Here is a 15,261-nt window from a genome sequence, read left to right as displayed (position 1 = left end):
GCTTCAGAAATAAACACAACCATTATGAAAACCTTTTAGCTAAGTACAGCATAATGGCAGTACCGATACAACTTCTACACCTTGAAGCCTGTCTGTTACACAGTCTTACGTTAGCTGAACAGATCAATATGCAATGTGTACCGTATCTGATATACATTAAAGATTTTATTTGACCTGAAAAGGCTTTTTACTAAACTGTAATCGTGTTAGCTGCGCTAGCACCGAGTAACAGGCCTAGGCACACTCAAACATTTGCCAACAACAGAAATCACTTTTCAAAAGTAACCCTCAAAATCATGAATGCCCGACTTACCCAGCCTTGCAAGAACAACAGGCGTCAGTGATCTTGTCCACAGTATATTTATGCTGAGGGTGTGAGGATCTGCTGTTTTCCTCATCAACTGGTAGCATTTCGCTGTGACGCGCACAATGTTGGAGGCATCGCGTGGCTCATACATCTTTATGTCGTCCAAAAAAGATATGAACTTGTTGGTTCCCCTGTCCATTGTTGTGGTTGATATTTTTTTGAAAATCCGGCAGAAATGCTACACTAATCGACTCAGAAATACTTTGTAGAGAGTCAGTTGAAACGAAAGACGCCATGTTTACACATAGAAACTAAGCTCTGCCAGGCTTTGTTTGTGAGCCATGCAGCCACGTGGGATTTTAGGGGGCGTTTCTGGGCGGAGCTTGGTAAGGTCCATGGCGCATGTGTGACTTACGATAAATCACGTTATGTCCAGTCTAGTAATGTATAGTATATATCCATCAATGCTGCTGGCGCTTTGTCCTTCTCTCGCACTTCCCGCTACTTAGCAGTAGGTGTAAGGTTACATTGTGTTGCATTCAATGTTGTCGGAAAAAAGAGTTTCATGCGCTTAAAGTCCGATTTGCCATAACTATTTATTGAATTCATTGTCGCTAGCTGGGGTGGCAACAGGGGCGGCAAGGCTCTCGTTTGGGGTGGCAACTGCCACCCCATGCCACCCCAGTAGATCCGCCCTTGAGTCAAATTTACTAATTTACTTTGCTGTTTTTAAACTAAACAGAAAGTTTTGGTTATTGAATGTTAAAATGCTGTGGTTCTTTTACTCTGAGATCAGACTGGAAGAGGTCAGAGGTCAGAACCACTTACCAATGGTCGGGATGGTAGTGACCATCCCGATCAAAGTGGTTTTACCTGCATCATCCAGACCCACTGCAGACACAAACAGAGAAGAGCTGTCAGAACCAGAACCAGAGCTGAGTTCTGGTACAGGTTAGTTTATTTCTTGTCTTATGCATTGTAAACAGTGCATCCTGAATTTTTTATACTTTTATCATTTCATTGTTGTCTTCCCTATATATTTTTAATTGATTTGATATACATTTTGATTCTTTTTGTGTGTAAAGCACTTTATGGCATTTTTTAAAAAAAAAGATGCTATACAAATAAAATTATAAACTTGCTTATTATGCTGCTTTACCACCTTGACCTCAATGTGAATAAATATACACAGGAACCTTCATTTATCCCACGTTTTATTGAAATCACAAAAGGGCCTATATTATACAGATCTAAAACACTTAAAATTAAAGCTACGAGCAGCATTGGAGGTTATGGCAACTCAGTCCAACTCCGGCCTATTGACAACCACGAGGGTTCCAGCAACGCCACGCATTCGCCACCGCCGACATTCTTGCTCAGTTCCCACACCCGTCCACCCGCTAGGCGATATACACTGATGTATTCAGCAGCACTCCCTGATGACACATAAGCACAGTCAAATTGAATTACTATTTCAAGCTATTTGGCTCTTTAGAGGCTAACAAAAGTCAAACCTAACAAGTTTAGTGCAAATAGGATGATGCATGTATGATTTAGAGCAGTCTTTCTTCCAACAAAAAGAAAGACTGATCTAACTGATGGTGACATCCTGTTGGAAAGGGGCAGGGCTAAAGTGATGTCACCCATTGACCATGTGAATGTGATGAGCTCTGGTTTGTGATGATACATATGAAGTTGGATGCAGCCGGGAGCTTATGTGGGGAAGTTAATCCACCTTGATATTTCATGGCGAATGGCCAGATTTGAGGCTCGGCGACGCCTTCATGCTTTAATGTACAAAAATTCTTTTGATAACTTTTGACCTTCAATGCCTCAAGACTGCATTGACTGAGTTTGAAGCCTGGATATCAAAAGCTGTAGGATGAGTTCACTCAGGTACGACATCAATAAAAAGACAAAATGGCGCCTTGATTCTAAATGGCCGACTTCCTGTTGGATTTGGACCTTGGCCCCAAGAGACTTTTTTGTAGGTCCTGACAAGATAAACACTTGTGTTCTTGGCAAGTACAAACCCGCAAGAACAACTGAAAGTTTGTTCTTACCGAGTTCACAAGGACGCAGTACGCTATTCGCCAATTGGAACAGGGCGCTCTTGATGATGCCGTCACTCAGCTTCTGTGAATTTCAATATTTTGTCCTGTTTAACACAGGAATTACTTTAACATTTATATTTGGGAAAATGTTAACAGATATTAAATAAAGAAAGAAAGGTAATTTCTATGTATTAACACCTTCAAATTAACGGGATTAAGTTTTTATTACTGATTGTAAAAAACTTAAGTTAATAGAAAATAATTTATCACCTCTGCAGAATAATTAGACAAAAAGTGGAGTAAATAATACAAAATAATTTTAAAAATGTAAGACTTACAGGGTTAAGTCTCTTACTATAATAATTTACTATTCTGAGAGATGGTTCACTGAATGATTTCAGCAACAAGTTCTTATTTCTTTGAATACATTGTTGTTAAATTGATGAAAAACTTCACTGCTAATGGAAAACTCAATTACAGAGGAAATTTTTCATTTTTTAATATAGAAATGCTGAAGGAATATTTGAAATCTTAATGTTCTGAAATCATCTTGATCCTAAAGTATAAAAGCTTAAAGTGATACCATTTTTTAAAAAATAAGAACAGAAAAACATAACATATTCATATTTACACATTTTGTGGTTATCTCTTCCAACAGAGTCATATATTATAATTTATGTCTATTTACATATATTACAGTGTTATTTGTAGATCTCAGAACATTTACTCTCGAGTGAACACTGAAAGGGCAAAAGATTAGTGAAAGTGAAAATTAAATCTGCCCAGTCCAACAACAGAGACTTGACGACGTCAGTGACAGCCGCAGCTTCCAGCCACCATGTCGCTGTACTGCTTCAACACAACATTCTCATCATCATCAAAGTACAGCAGGTTGATGGAAAACAGCTTGTCGGGCACGCAGCACGGCGTCTCAATGCCTCGGATCAGCTTCAGGGCGTTGATGATGGACTGGACTGTAGCGTGGTTGGTCGGCCTCATGTTCTGACCCAGGGGGAAGGAGCAGGACCCTTTGCAGTGATAAGCGTTGTAGCCGCGGGGAGACACGATCCAGCCCGACCAGCCGATCTCCTCGAAGTCTACATACAGAGGCAGACGCTGGCAGGGCTTGGACCGGCCTTCCTCCTCGCTGTAGTGTGGGGAGCGAGCAGTGCGGGAGGATTTGACCAACACTGGAGTTTGGGGGAGGAAGGAGGTGGAGATGGCCTCATGGGGATCTGGAAGAGAAATAAATGGTTGCTTAGATTAGTTAAGAGGATCAGATATTTGTAAAACAGTGACAGTAAACCTTTCCGAGAACCAAATACAATTTAAAAAGGAATTTCGGAAAGTATGCTAGCTATTCCAGTGCCCAAGACACCAACCATCACATGTCTTAAAGACTTTTGACCCGCTGCATTAACATCTATCATCATGAAGTGCTTCGAGAGAGTGGTTAAGGGTAATATAATCTCTATACTGCCTCCATCATTTGACCCTTTCCAGTTTGCATACAAATCTAAGAGCTCAACTGAGGATGCCATCTCCACTGCTCTTCATCTGAGCCTGGTACACCTGGAGAAAAGAAACACCTACGTACGGATGCTGTTGTTGGACTTCAGGTCAGCATTCAACATGATCATCCCTCAGGATCTGGTATGCAGACTGGTCCCCCTGGGCTTCAATACTCCACTGTGCAACTGGCTGCTGGACTTCCTCACTGACAGAACTCAGTCTGTCCGTGTGGGTAATAACACCTCCAATATCATTTCTTTAAACAATGGTTCCCCCCAGGGCTGTGTTCTGAGCCCCCTGCTGTTTACCCTGATGACCCACGACTGTCGTCCCAGGTTTAGCACCAACCACTTCATGAAATATGCAGATGACACAACAATTATGGGACTCAATCAGGATGACGATGAAGTGAACTACAGAAAAGAGGTACAACATCTTGTGGACTGGTGCAGAATAAACAACCTGCTCCTGAACGTCAACAAGACAAAGGAGATCATTATCGACTTCAGGAGGTCTCGGCCCAACCACACACCACTCCTCATCAACGACAAAACAGTGGAGATTGTCAGCAGCACTAAGTTTCTAGGTGTTCACTTTACAGACAACCTCAGCTGGACAACTCACATCACTTCACTGGTAAAAAAGGCACAGCAGCGCCTGCACTTTCTGAGACGAATGAGAGGAGATTCGCTCCCCCCATCCAAAGCATTGTACACAGACGCTGCTTAGCCAGAGAAAACCAGATCCTCTCTGATTCCACCCATCCTCTCCATGGTCTGTTCATCCGCTTGCCATCTGGGAGGAGAGTCCATAGCATCCGCTGCAGAACAGCCAGACTCAGAAATAGTCATGAAGACTGTCTGAAACTGTTTGAAAATAATAATTATTATTTGTATATTATTTAATTATGGGCACACTTGTGTTTTTGTGTGTGCTCCGGTGGCCAAGAGAGGACATTTCATTGCCAATTTATTTATGTTTCTTTGTGCAATGACAATAAAAATAAGTCTAAGTCAAGTTTGATGTTAGCTACTTATATTTAATGTTCAATGGTGGTTAAATTCTAATATTTACTATATTTTTTGGTAATAAATCATACTGAAACGCAAGAATTTAATTGAATATGTAAGTCAGTCAATTGGTAGCTAATATTCTCAGGTTGTATGAATTAGGTTAATGAAGTTAAACCTACAAGCTAGCTAATTCCAAGGCAGCCGATACTAATGAAGAGTTTGTAAACTGTGGTTTTCAGGCAAACAGTTCATAAGTCAGTGTCTTAGAATAGATTTAAAAAGTTTAACCTTTAGCTACCTTAGCAAGACAGCTGATGCTAATCTCAAACTTGCTAGGAACCTTGTATCGTTTCCTGCTGTTTATTTTTCAGCAGGAAAAATAAACTATTCTATAGTCAACAGAATAGTTAGAATCTAGCTCATTTTATTGAGTAAGTAAAACAATTATTCTGAGTATAAATAGATAATTTTTCTTAGTATGAGTATTGTTATTGTTGTTTTATATTCAAACTAACTAATTTAAGTGTCTTACCTGACTAACAGGCTAATTATTTTCACAGATTTTTATTAAAATCCCACCAAATAAAATGTTTTCAAATTGCTACTTCAGTTTTCTCAACAAAAATATAAGTTTGTTTTATCAGTTTAGGCCCCCACTAAACATCCAGCGTTATATTTTACTGTCACTGTGTGTATTCTGATTTAATAAATGACATTAAAACTGAGGCAAATCTCACTTGTGCTCTCGAGTGCCGCAGAGCGGCGGCCGTCGTCGGTGAAAAGCACGAGCATGGGCAGTTTGCTCTGGTGGTGGTGGCGTCCTGAAGCAAAGTGGATCAGTTTCAGGTCCGTCTGGCTTCCTTCCAGCGTCCTAACCACCACATGGAGCCCCAGGTTGCTCCCTTCATCTGCCACCCAGGAGCGAATCTTCAGGACATCGGTGACAACACGGTTTTATACACCGTCCAGCTTTTGCCGGGACTTGGATTATTTAGGCATTGGGAGATACTTACAGCTTGTGTGACCGTGAGCACTTCCCAACCAGCTGAATGGACCGGGATGAGTCGAGAAGAGAGCAACTTCTTCGTCTGTGTGCTGTTAGTTTTACCGATATCCAACAGCTGATAAACACTGACCTGAGTAATACAGAATTAAAGTAGCCACCGTTAGAAATTAACTGAGGAGAGACATGTACTTAGGACTCCCATACCACTAGGGGCAACCAAGAGCACCAAGCTAGTATGATAAAAAGAAATTATATATATATAAAAAATGAAATAATGATGATAATAATAATAATAATAATAAAGGCTATTTCTATATTATTTACAGAGATGCTACAAAACAAACTCTTCCTGTTGATGGCTGCTGTCACTTTTACGGAAATATAAGATATCAAACTTGTTATCTTGTTTACTGTAAATTTAGCATTTATCAACTAATAGTTGATACACATTTAAACACCACTCTGCATTTTCTTCTAAATAAAAAACAGTCCTGTTGCTTACTATGATTTCTGTTTTAATTAAACTAGTTTAATTAAGATAGTTCATGTTTAGTTTTAGGTTAAAAATATCACAATATTTTTTAGATTTTACTTTTAAAAATGACATATTTTTGACCAGAGCTGACAATTGTGGCCCACGTGACAAAAAGTTTGGACACCCCTGACCTAGTCAAAGTCCAGACATAGATCTAATTGAAAATCTGCGCCAGAAATTGAAAATTGATCTTTACACACACACACACACACACACATATATATATATATATATATATATATATATATATAGACGGCATCATTCAGCCTTGGGTCAACTCTGCATGCAGTTATTATTTAAAAGGCTGAGCATACCTGGCAGAAGTGATGTCTGCTGAATGTGATGGTTCCCTGAGGACGCAGCTTGAAGAGATGCAGCTCTGCAGTGAGGACCTTCTCACTCCTTGCTACTGTTGACAAATTGAACTTGAACTCCACCTGTTCACTGTGCACTGTCGGTCAAAAAATAAATCGCTATTAGAGACAACACCTTCTATTCAATCTCCTCTGGTCTGCGCATATAATTTAAAAGCATCTTACATTTGTCAAAGAAGCTGCGCACAGTGTTCCCCTCCAGCAGGTAGGGATCCTTGGTCACGCCGTCCACGTCAGCCACCGTGTTGTACAGATCGAGCATGTACTGCGGAGGCTGTTTGTGTCCGTGGACAGCAGGAGGGTCCTCCATCCCAAAAACCTCCAGAAGCCTCTTGATGGCGGCAGAGCGGACCTCCTCTGACTCGCCCTCTGAGGGGAAATGACTCCCCCGGCCGCTGAGCGCAGGCCACGCTGCGGTGACGCACAGCAGAGCGGCAAAACTGAGCGCGAACACTAACATCGTAGGAGCCTGAGTAGATTTCGCAACTTGGAGCTGGAGTGAGTCTGAAAACTCCGAGGCTTTTATATCAAACGACCCAGTTCCCCTCTGCAGCCTCGGCAAACAGCAGTAAAGATGTTATTTGGCCGTAAATGTAAATAACCAATCAGCGAATGTAAAGGGAGACTAATGGCGGTACTAACAAGGTGCGAACCCCGATTGGACATTTTATTCAAGCCCATTGTCTTCGAATAAACTATAGTCTGCTTTTGCAAAACGGGGGACTTGTTATTGCAGTCGTTGATGAAAAATATGTTTTTTTTACCTCAGGAAAGTACAAACTAATCAAAGTTTAGGCATAATATGAGCCATTGGTGCGGGCGTGAAATCTGTGGGTGGCCAATTGCGCCTAAGTGAATCCATTAAGTTAGAATAAAAGCCACATTGTTTTAGGTGGAAACCAATTACCTGTATTGCTACTGGTGTCACTGGTGACACTTGGAAAGATTTACATGACTGCCCACTGAGCCACAGCTGGACAATCACCAGCCTGAAGTTGGCATCTGATTCGTTTCAAGACAAAATTAAAGGGATATTCCGCTGCTTTTCACAACTAGTAAATACTTGAAATGGTCAGATGGGCAAAATTATCCTACATTGCTGAAATACTGTGAAAAAGTTTTAAAATGTATTCTTAGGGCTTTACTTCTCTGCTTCAGATTGGGTTCAGTGAGAAATGGAAAATACTGAAACAAAAAGAAAACTGACTTGTGATATATATATATATAATAAGGATTTTACTAATTAAAGTGTATGTTACATGTTTTTTTGTTTTTTGTTTCATTATTATGAAATAATCCAATTCAATTTGGACCTTTCTAGCAATCTTAGATGTAATCAAATGCAGCAAAATTGCAGTTGGACTCACAAGGTGTCAATTTAAATTGACTGAGGACAGCCCATATCTTAAAGCTGGTTGGGACCCTGTGTAGATCCATTCATGGTCCTGAATGGTTTAACACATCTAGGGTGCTTATGGTTCCCACTTTTTACCTTTTTAGCTGTCCTGCACCAAACCTACATACATTTAACAAAGTACCATCATGTACCTCATAAAAAAATTCCATACTTGGCCCATTTTCCAAACCAAAATAGACTAAAATTTCATTTTTACACATTATTGGTGTAAGATTGCAAAGCACAGCATTTCATGATATCAAAGAGCCATAAAAACAAATTGGTTTTAGACCAAGCTGTCATTATGGGTCCCAAATACAAAGGTAGGGGCTGCAAGCTTGGCAAACTGTATGTTTGAGACTCTTATTTTGAAATGTGGGACAGTAGGCTAGCATACAACAATGAAACACCTTGTTAACCATTAAGATGCAACATTCTTTCAAGTTTTAGTCTGGACTGCAGATGTTCATCTTAAAATTTAATATATTTAGATTGATCAAACCTGAACAGGATAAAACAGATATTTCACTTGGAGGTTCAATTAAACCTTTTTTCTATTAGTTGAAATACAAAATGGGAGCATTTTGTATTTAAATTAGACAAACTAATTATATAAATATTTATATTCTACAAACTCATTAGATTCTTAAAAACTGAGACTTGTGTAACCGTAAAAGCAGATTCATTCTGAAAAACAACAAGAACAAGAAAAACATTTTATCTGACTGGAATATTTTATACTTTACAAGAACTCAAGAGTTGAATTTGCAAAGTCTTATAGGCCTGGAATGTTACAACTTTTGTACATAAAATAAAAGAGCACATAAAATAAAAGAGCACAAGCAAGAGAGCCAGCCAGGGACAGAAACCAGATTTATTTATGCTTTCAGAGAATGTCCACATCTTATCACTGTTTGTCTATTTGTTTTGTTCTTGTGAAGCTAATATCGATCTTTAAAATGCAAACATTTACTCCTGTGGAGTACATTGACTTTGTCAGTGTGCTCCAAACACGTAAAAATAAAGATGGCACAAATCTAGAAGCACAAGCTACAGATCACAGGCTTCAGCTTTTCTTCGGTACACGGTAATTTTTTATAAAACCATAATAAAGCTGAAATACATGCATTGACTTATTTGAAGCCTTCAAATTTGGAGAGACTGTGCAACATTTTCCTAAGTGTTCAGAACTTTTATACTGCTTTTGGTTATTCTACTATGTTTGCTAAATCCTCATAATTTCTTTTCATTGTCAGACGTCCCACTAATTTTTAAAATCACATTTTAACTTTGATATCAGGCTGCACAAGCAAGATATCTATCTATCTATCTATCTATCTATCTATCTATCTATCTATCTATCTATCTATCTATCTATCTATCTATCTATCTATCTATCTATCTATCTATCTAGCTGGGTAGCTAGCTAGCTGGGTAGACAGGTTTGCTAGCTAGCTCGCTAGCAGTATGTAGACTTTCTAACAATGCATTACAGTGAATAAAAACCTTTAAGCAGGTAATAAACATGCATTTTTAATTAAGCCTACATTTCTGTATTTAATACTGTAATACTCTATTCTTTTTTTTTTAGCTGTAAGCAGGAAATTACACTTAGTGAACCGAGGAACTGAAATTAACTTTTCAATAATATTCTAATTTACTGAACAGGACTATATAACCTACAAAATGAGATTGGCTCTTAACATGTTTAGATTAAACTTGACTCTTAAGATTTTAATCCATCAAAGATACACCAAGGTTGGTAACATTTAAGAGATCAAAGGTTTTGTTCACTGCATGACACCTTGCAGACAAGTCATAAAACCTTTTACTGTGGTAGAGGCAGAAAACTGTGACAGAGGTGTTGTTTCACAAGTTTGTATCAAAATGAGGAGGAAGTAATGGTTTGCATGTGTTTTTCCAGAGAAACACTTACAGTTTAGTCTTTGTTTTTCCTCAGTAACACAGTAAACATTTCGTTGAAACCATATATTAAAGATTTAGTTTAGTGAAAATGAATTAATTGTTGTTTTTCTGATCAAACCTGATGGCCACAATAAAAAATCCTTAAATATAGTCAGTTGCATAATAGATACTAAAATATCGGAGTTTTTCCTTTTAATTAAATGCATAGATATTAACAACTCCTACATCTTCAGCCTACAAACACATCAACCACATGAATGTTCTTATTGTCTTCATTGTAGAAAAAATTATGAGTAAAAGGTCTTAATCCTGTAATTCTTTCATTTTTTTAGTTAAAACTACTGCCACATATTTCTCTTTTGTGCCAGAATAAAGAAAAAAAATCCTAATTAGCTAAAACATGACCAGGCAAGTCAGAGCTCAAACAAAACCAGAAGTTGATTTTTCAGCCAGAAAAAGCCTGGTTGCTGCATCTCTAAATCAGAATTATTTTTATTTATTTACTTTGAATTATTTACATGAAAAATAAAATAAAAAGGAAAACCACAAATGCATTTTACATTCCAGATTCAAATAATAACATACAAGTTATCATTTTGTGTTATTAATTTTATGTACAAAACTATCACATTTACATATGTTACATATAAAACAAGAAAACCTTAAAGTTTTGACAAGAGTTTGGTCAATCTCCAGAAGTTATTGTGGAAGCTGCTTTCCAACAGAGGGCGCTGTGCTCAGTTTTGGCAGCGGCAGGAGGTGATGGAGAGGATGGTACGAAGCTTCTCATGCTGGTTGATGAAGCTGTGGCTCTCGTATCCCTGAGGAACGCAGGAACTGGACTCTCTGTCTGACCACAGCAGGCAGTTTCCCAGATCAGATGGACTCCTGCAGAAAAAGGAAAACATTAATTAAAAGATCAAAGAGATAATGTAAAGTGGAAATAAAACCTCACTGCAAAAACACAAAATTGTACCAAGTATTTTTTTAATCTGGTTTCTAGTGGAAAAATAACAGTCTGTTTGAAATACGAGTAACTTTCCAGCAAGAGATAGGAGCTTGTTTTTAGAAAATAATTCCTTAATATTGATGAAAAAGTGCTTGTTCATTTGCAGTGGAATAATCTGCCTGTGCAACTAGTACTTTTTCATCAATATTAAGGAATTATTTACTAAAAACAAGTTCCCCTATTTTGCTGGAAAGTAACTTGTGAATTAGTTTTTGTCTTATTTCTAGTATACTAATATTTTATTTGTTTAAAGATAAAGAACACTTAGCAAGATTTTGTGTTTTTGCAGTGCAGTAACAGTCATCGGCAGCAGCATTAATATAAATTACTTTATAAGATCAATGTCACAAATTGTTTTTGTTTTATTAATGTTTTCCTTTATGTAGGTGCAGAGTATATTTTTAATAAAAAAAAAAATCACAATCACTGTTTAAACTACGTCATATATTTGCGCAATTAAGCACGTTTTGCAATTAAACAGCATTTTCTCTTCTGCAGACACTAAATAAGATTCAACCATCAGGGAAATATATAATATCTGTAATCTTATAACAAGACTGAAGAGCTAAAAGGAGCATTTGGTGTTAGAATCAAAATGCATCCCACCTACAGAAGGTGTCAAAACTTACAGGCTGTTGTTACAACTGGGGGTGGCAGAGGAGGTGTGTGTGTGCGTGTGTGTGTGTTCATACTGACCTGAGAAGGCATTGGTTTCCTGTTGTGCAACCTCCCGAACATCTGCCCACATCTACTTCCTGCAGAAAATTAGCAACACAGAGAGACAAGAGAGAGAGAGAGAGGGGAAGTCAGCACGCTGCTGGCTGCAAATATTGACCCACTTTGAGCCGAGGAGCAGCTGCTGCTTGGAGAGCTAAAGGTGTTTTCATTCGACACCTGCAGCCGCCATTTGTGTTTGCTAGCTCCAATCTTACATTTGGTGTAGAGAATCACCAGAAAACCAAAACTGAAGAAAACAGAAAACTTAATAAATTACTGCTTTCTCTTTTAGCTAAATGTAGTTGTTTTTGTGGCTTACTTAATAAAATAATTGTTTCTTTGATTTAGATTTTAATGTAAAACGTTTATTTTCAACTCTGTTTTTCCAGGAAGGAGAGCAGATCAGTGTTTGTTAAGATAAACGTAGGAAGTATTAATCAATCAGCAAATGCAGCAAACCAATCTCAATAGATGCAGCACCTTTCGTATAGCATCAGTTAGAAATTAGACCCCAACCAAATGACTCTCTAAAATAAAATAATAAAACTAATATATATATTTATGTTTTGCTAAAACACATCTAATAATTAAAAAAATAATATAAAAAATATTAATTCTATATTAAAGTACATTGACCATATAATTGTGCAATTTTACATTTCGAAGCTTAATTTGCTTAATGGAAACAAGCCAATTAAAAAAACTGTTTTTCAATAAAAAGTTTTTCAAAATTGGTTTATTTGCCAAAACTGCAATGGAAAACAGTTTTCACATCAGACGATTAACATGAAAACACAAAGAAGACGACAACAGGAAGTGCAGGAGGATCTCCTTAATGACTTGTTACGTGAATAAACTTATTCATGTGTGACTCTTATTGCGTTTTTTATTTAATTGAGATACCGCAATTGTGAAATTGTATTTTTTTTTCCGACATTAGTGGAATATTCACAAAGTTTTGCGCACTTTTGTAATGGAAATTTAATGCAGTCTGCTGGGTTTCCTTAGATAGAAACATTTTGAACCACATTGAATAATTAATTTAGATTACTACATTGTTTGACAACCAGGATCAGTTGGAAGGTATGTATTTTGTTTTTTTGTAAAGTGTCTCTGATCTGACTTGTCTCTATATAATGTCTCTTTTCCACATCCAAAGTGCTGCTAAATGTTATTTGTACTTAAATTCTTTGTTTTTGGGTCTGCAGAGAGCAACATGCTGTGGTGTTTTTCACACCCGGATGTGCAGTGCCAGTCTCCGAATTGGCCTGACTAAACACCAACTTACACTTTTGAGTCTGATGCATAAAGACACTTCATTATTGTCTGACACCCAGCTAAGGCCCCGTTTCCTCTGCTCTCAGTCACAGAGGATGTGAAGCAGGCATCTTAAAGGAATCAGCTGAATAAACCATGCTATTCTGAGAAATTAATGGCGTGAAGGAAGTTTATTCTTTCCTCGTTTCACTTACTTTGAGCCTCTCTTCTTTGAGTCCTTCTGAATACTGGACTGTTTCATAGTAGTACTCCACATGGGGGACCCTGTAGCAGCTTTCCTTCAGCTCGCAGGCTGACACGGTCTGGATCACATCCACTCTGTTTGGAGTTTCCAGCAGCGCTGAGTCAAACTTTGTGGGGACGCAGGAAAAACCCTCTGGAAACAAACCATGAAGGAAAATGTTAACAGGAAAGAAAAGCAGTAAAACTAAAACAAGTCTGGATTTCCACATGGAAACGCAATAAAAAAAAAAAAACGAAGCTGATGTGAATAATACTAACTAGAAGGGCTGGGCGGTATAAATAATTGGTTAGGTTTTTGTTTTAGATATCTGAAATACTGCCAAACCTGTGGTGTGACCTTTCCTCTTTTATCCACAGTTTCTGATCGAGTTGTTGAATTCATTTTCTCCTTTGACGCCAGACTGTTGTTTTTTGTTTCTAAGCAGTTATGAGGCACGATTGCTAAACCACAAACTGCTACAGAGAGTTACTCAGCAGGTTGTTGCTAGGTAACCAAAGAGCGAGTGAGCTGCTAGGTAACCAAAGAGCGAGTTAGTTATTGAATGTCACCAACCTAGATTAGCTTAGCCACTAAGCAGAATCTGAGATTTCATATCAACTGGTTTTTATATCAACATTTTGTCGATGTTAAAACATTTGTGTGTAATCTATTTAACATAGTAGATATTACATTACAGAAGCATTAAATCAAGATTCACTAACTACTAATTAATCGGAAGAAATCAGTTTAAATACTCAAAAATCTGATCATTTTCTTATTGTTAATATTAAATACATCAAAACTGATAACTACCCGCATAATAAATGGATCAACACTTTTTTTGTTTGTTAAAATGTCAGATAAAGAATAAGAACATGTTATTTGATGCATATCTTGTAATTCTGCTGGATTCAAAGCTACTACCTCTTTGTAAAAACATGCACAAGTTTTCCTCTTTGGAGTGTGGAAAAAAATTGTAATCAGTCCAAATCGGAAAACAGAATTTGTCATAGTAATGATATAGTGATCAATCTCTACATCTCTGCATCTCTACTAAATATTATTAAAATTCAAGCAGCCGAATCTGTGCTAGTTCACAGTTGAGAGGATTTTTTATGTTTAAAAATGTTAAATTTTTCCCAAGAAAGTTTATAAATCTCCAAAGAAAATATTGGCAAAGCAGAGGAACAAGTTATCATAATGCCTGATTTCAGTTATTCTGGAGCTCTTTAGGGCCCTCTGCTGGTGTGGGGGCCCAACAACAACTCCTTAGTCTGACTGGCTTTTTTTTTTTTTAAATAGTAACATATTTATATAAAAAATGAGGACAACATGGCAGCTTTGTTAATTAGTTATACAACATAATTTAGTTTACAAATGAAAAGTGGTTATTTTATGTTTATCGCTGTAGTTGTAGACAGTTCCTGTGCTTTATAAATGGTATTTATCCCCTTTGATCTCAAATTTTGTCGCTTTTCAACCACAAACTTTAGTGGTTTTTATAAGGCTTAATGTCGTAGATCGACACAACTTAACATGATTTTTTTAGAGATAAAAATCTGAATACTTCGGTCTAATAATTACAACTATCCAAATTTGTAATTGGCTGTTTGTAATTTATTCCCAGTATAAATCCAACTCCTGTGTGAAGAATTCAAGGTTTGTTAGAGAATATTAGTGAATAATCACCAAACAGACCAAGGGACACCGAAGATCTCTTGTGTTTAGTGGTGCATTTTGTAACTATGACCTTTACAGAAGAGTGAACTTTGTGGGTAGACACAAAAGACATAGAAAAAGTTCAAAAGTACATTTGATTGAAAAATATGTATAATAATAATAATAATAATAATAATAATAATAATAATAATAATAATAATTATTATTATTATTATTATTATTATTATTATT

The 15,261-nt window shown here is 37.2% G+C and overlaps 2 protein-coding genes across 2 annotated transcripts in view; both read right to left on the bottom strand.

Annotated features, from left to right (window-relative positions):
• Positions 1-2,877: 2,877 nt before the first annotated feature.
• On the bottom strand, positions 2,878-7,293 carry admp (anti-dorsalizing morphogenic protein). Its single transcript, XM_015016977.1, has 5 exons — positions 6,967-7,293; positions 6,742-6,878; positions 5,900-6,022; positions 5,624-5,813; positions 2,878-3,596 (listed from the first exon to the last, which is right to left on the bottom strand). The coding sequence occupies exons 1-5, from the start codon at positions 7,259-7,261 to the stop codon at positions 3,172-3,174; spliced, it is 1,170 nt and encodes a 389-aa protein (XP_014872463.1). The 5' UTR covers positions 7,262-7,293; the 3' UTR covers positions 2,878-3,171.
• A 3,418-nt stretch (positions 7,294-10,711) lies between these two features.
• The window catches only part of pnhd (pinhead), a 10,385-nt gene continuing 5,835 nt past the window's right edge, over positions 10,712-15,261 (bottom strand). Inside the window, exons 5-7 of the mRNA XM_015016987.1 lie at positions 13,322-13,503; positions 11,829-11,887; positions 10,712-11,011 (exon numbers count right to left, since the gene is read on the bottom strand). Of these exons, the coding sequence (XP_014872473.1) occupies positions 10,861-11,011; positions 11,829-11,887; positions 13,322-13,503 (392 nt within the window). The 3' untranslated portion in view covers positions 10,712-10,860. The remainder of the gene's footprint in view (positions 11,012-11,828; positions 11,888-13,321; positions 13,504-15,261) is intronic.

The sequence above is a fragment of the Poecilia latipinna genome, unplaced genomic scaffold, assembly GCF_001443285.1.
Source record: "Poecilia latipinna isolate Pla-1442-1.1 unplaced genomic scaffold, P_latipinna-1.0 Scaffold75, whole genome shotgun sequence".
In the NCBI taxonomy this organism is placed as follows: domain Eukaryota; kingdom Metazoa; phylum Chordata; class Actinopteri; order Cyprinodontiformes; family Poeciliidae; genus Poecilia; species Poecilia latipinna.
Note: the sequence above shows the minus strand (reverse complement) of the source record. Positions and strands in the feature narration are given on the sequence as shown.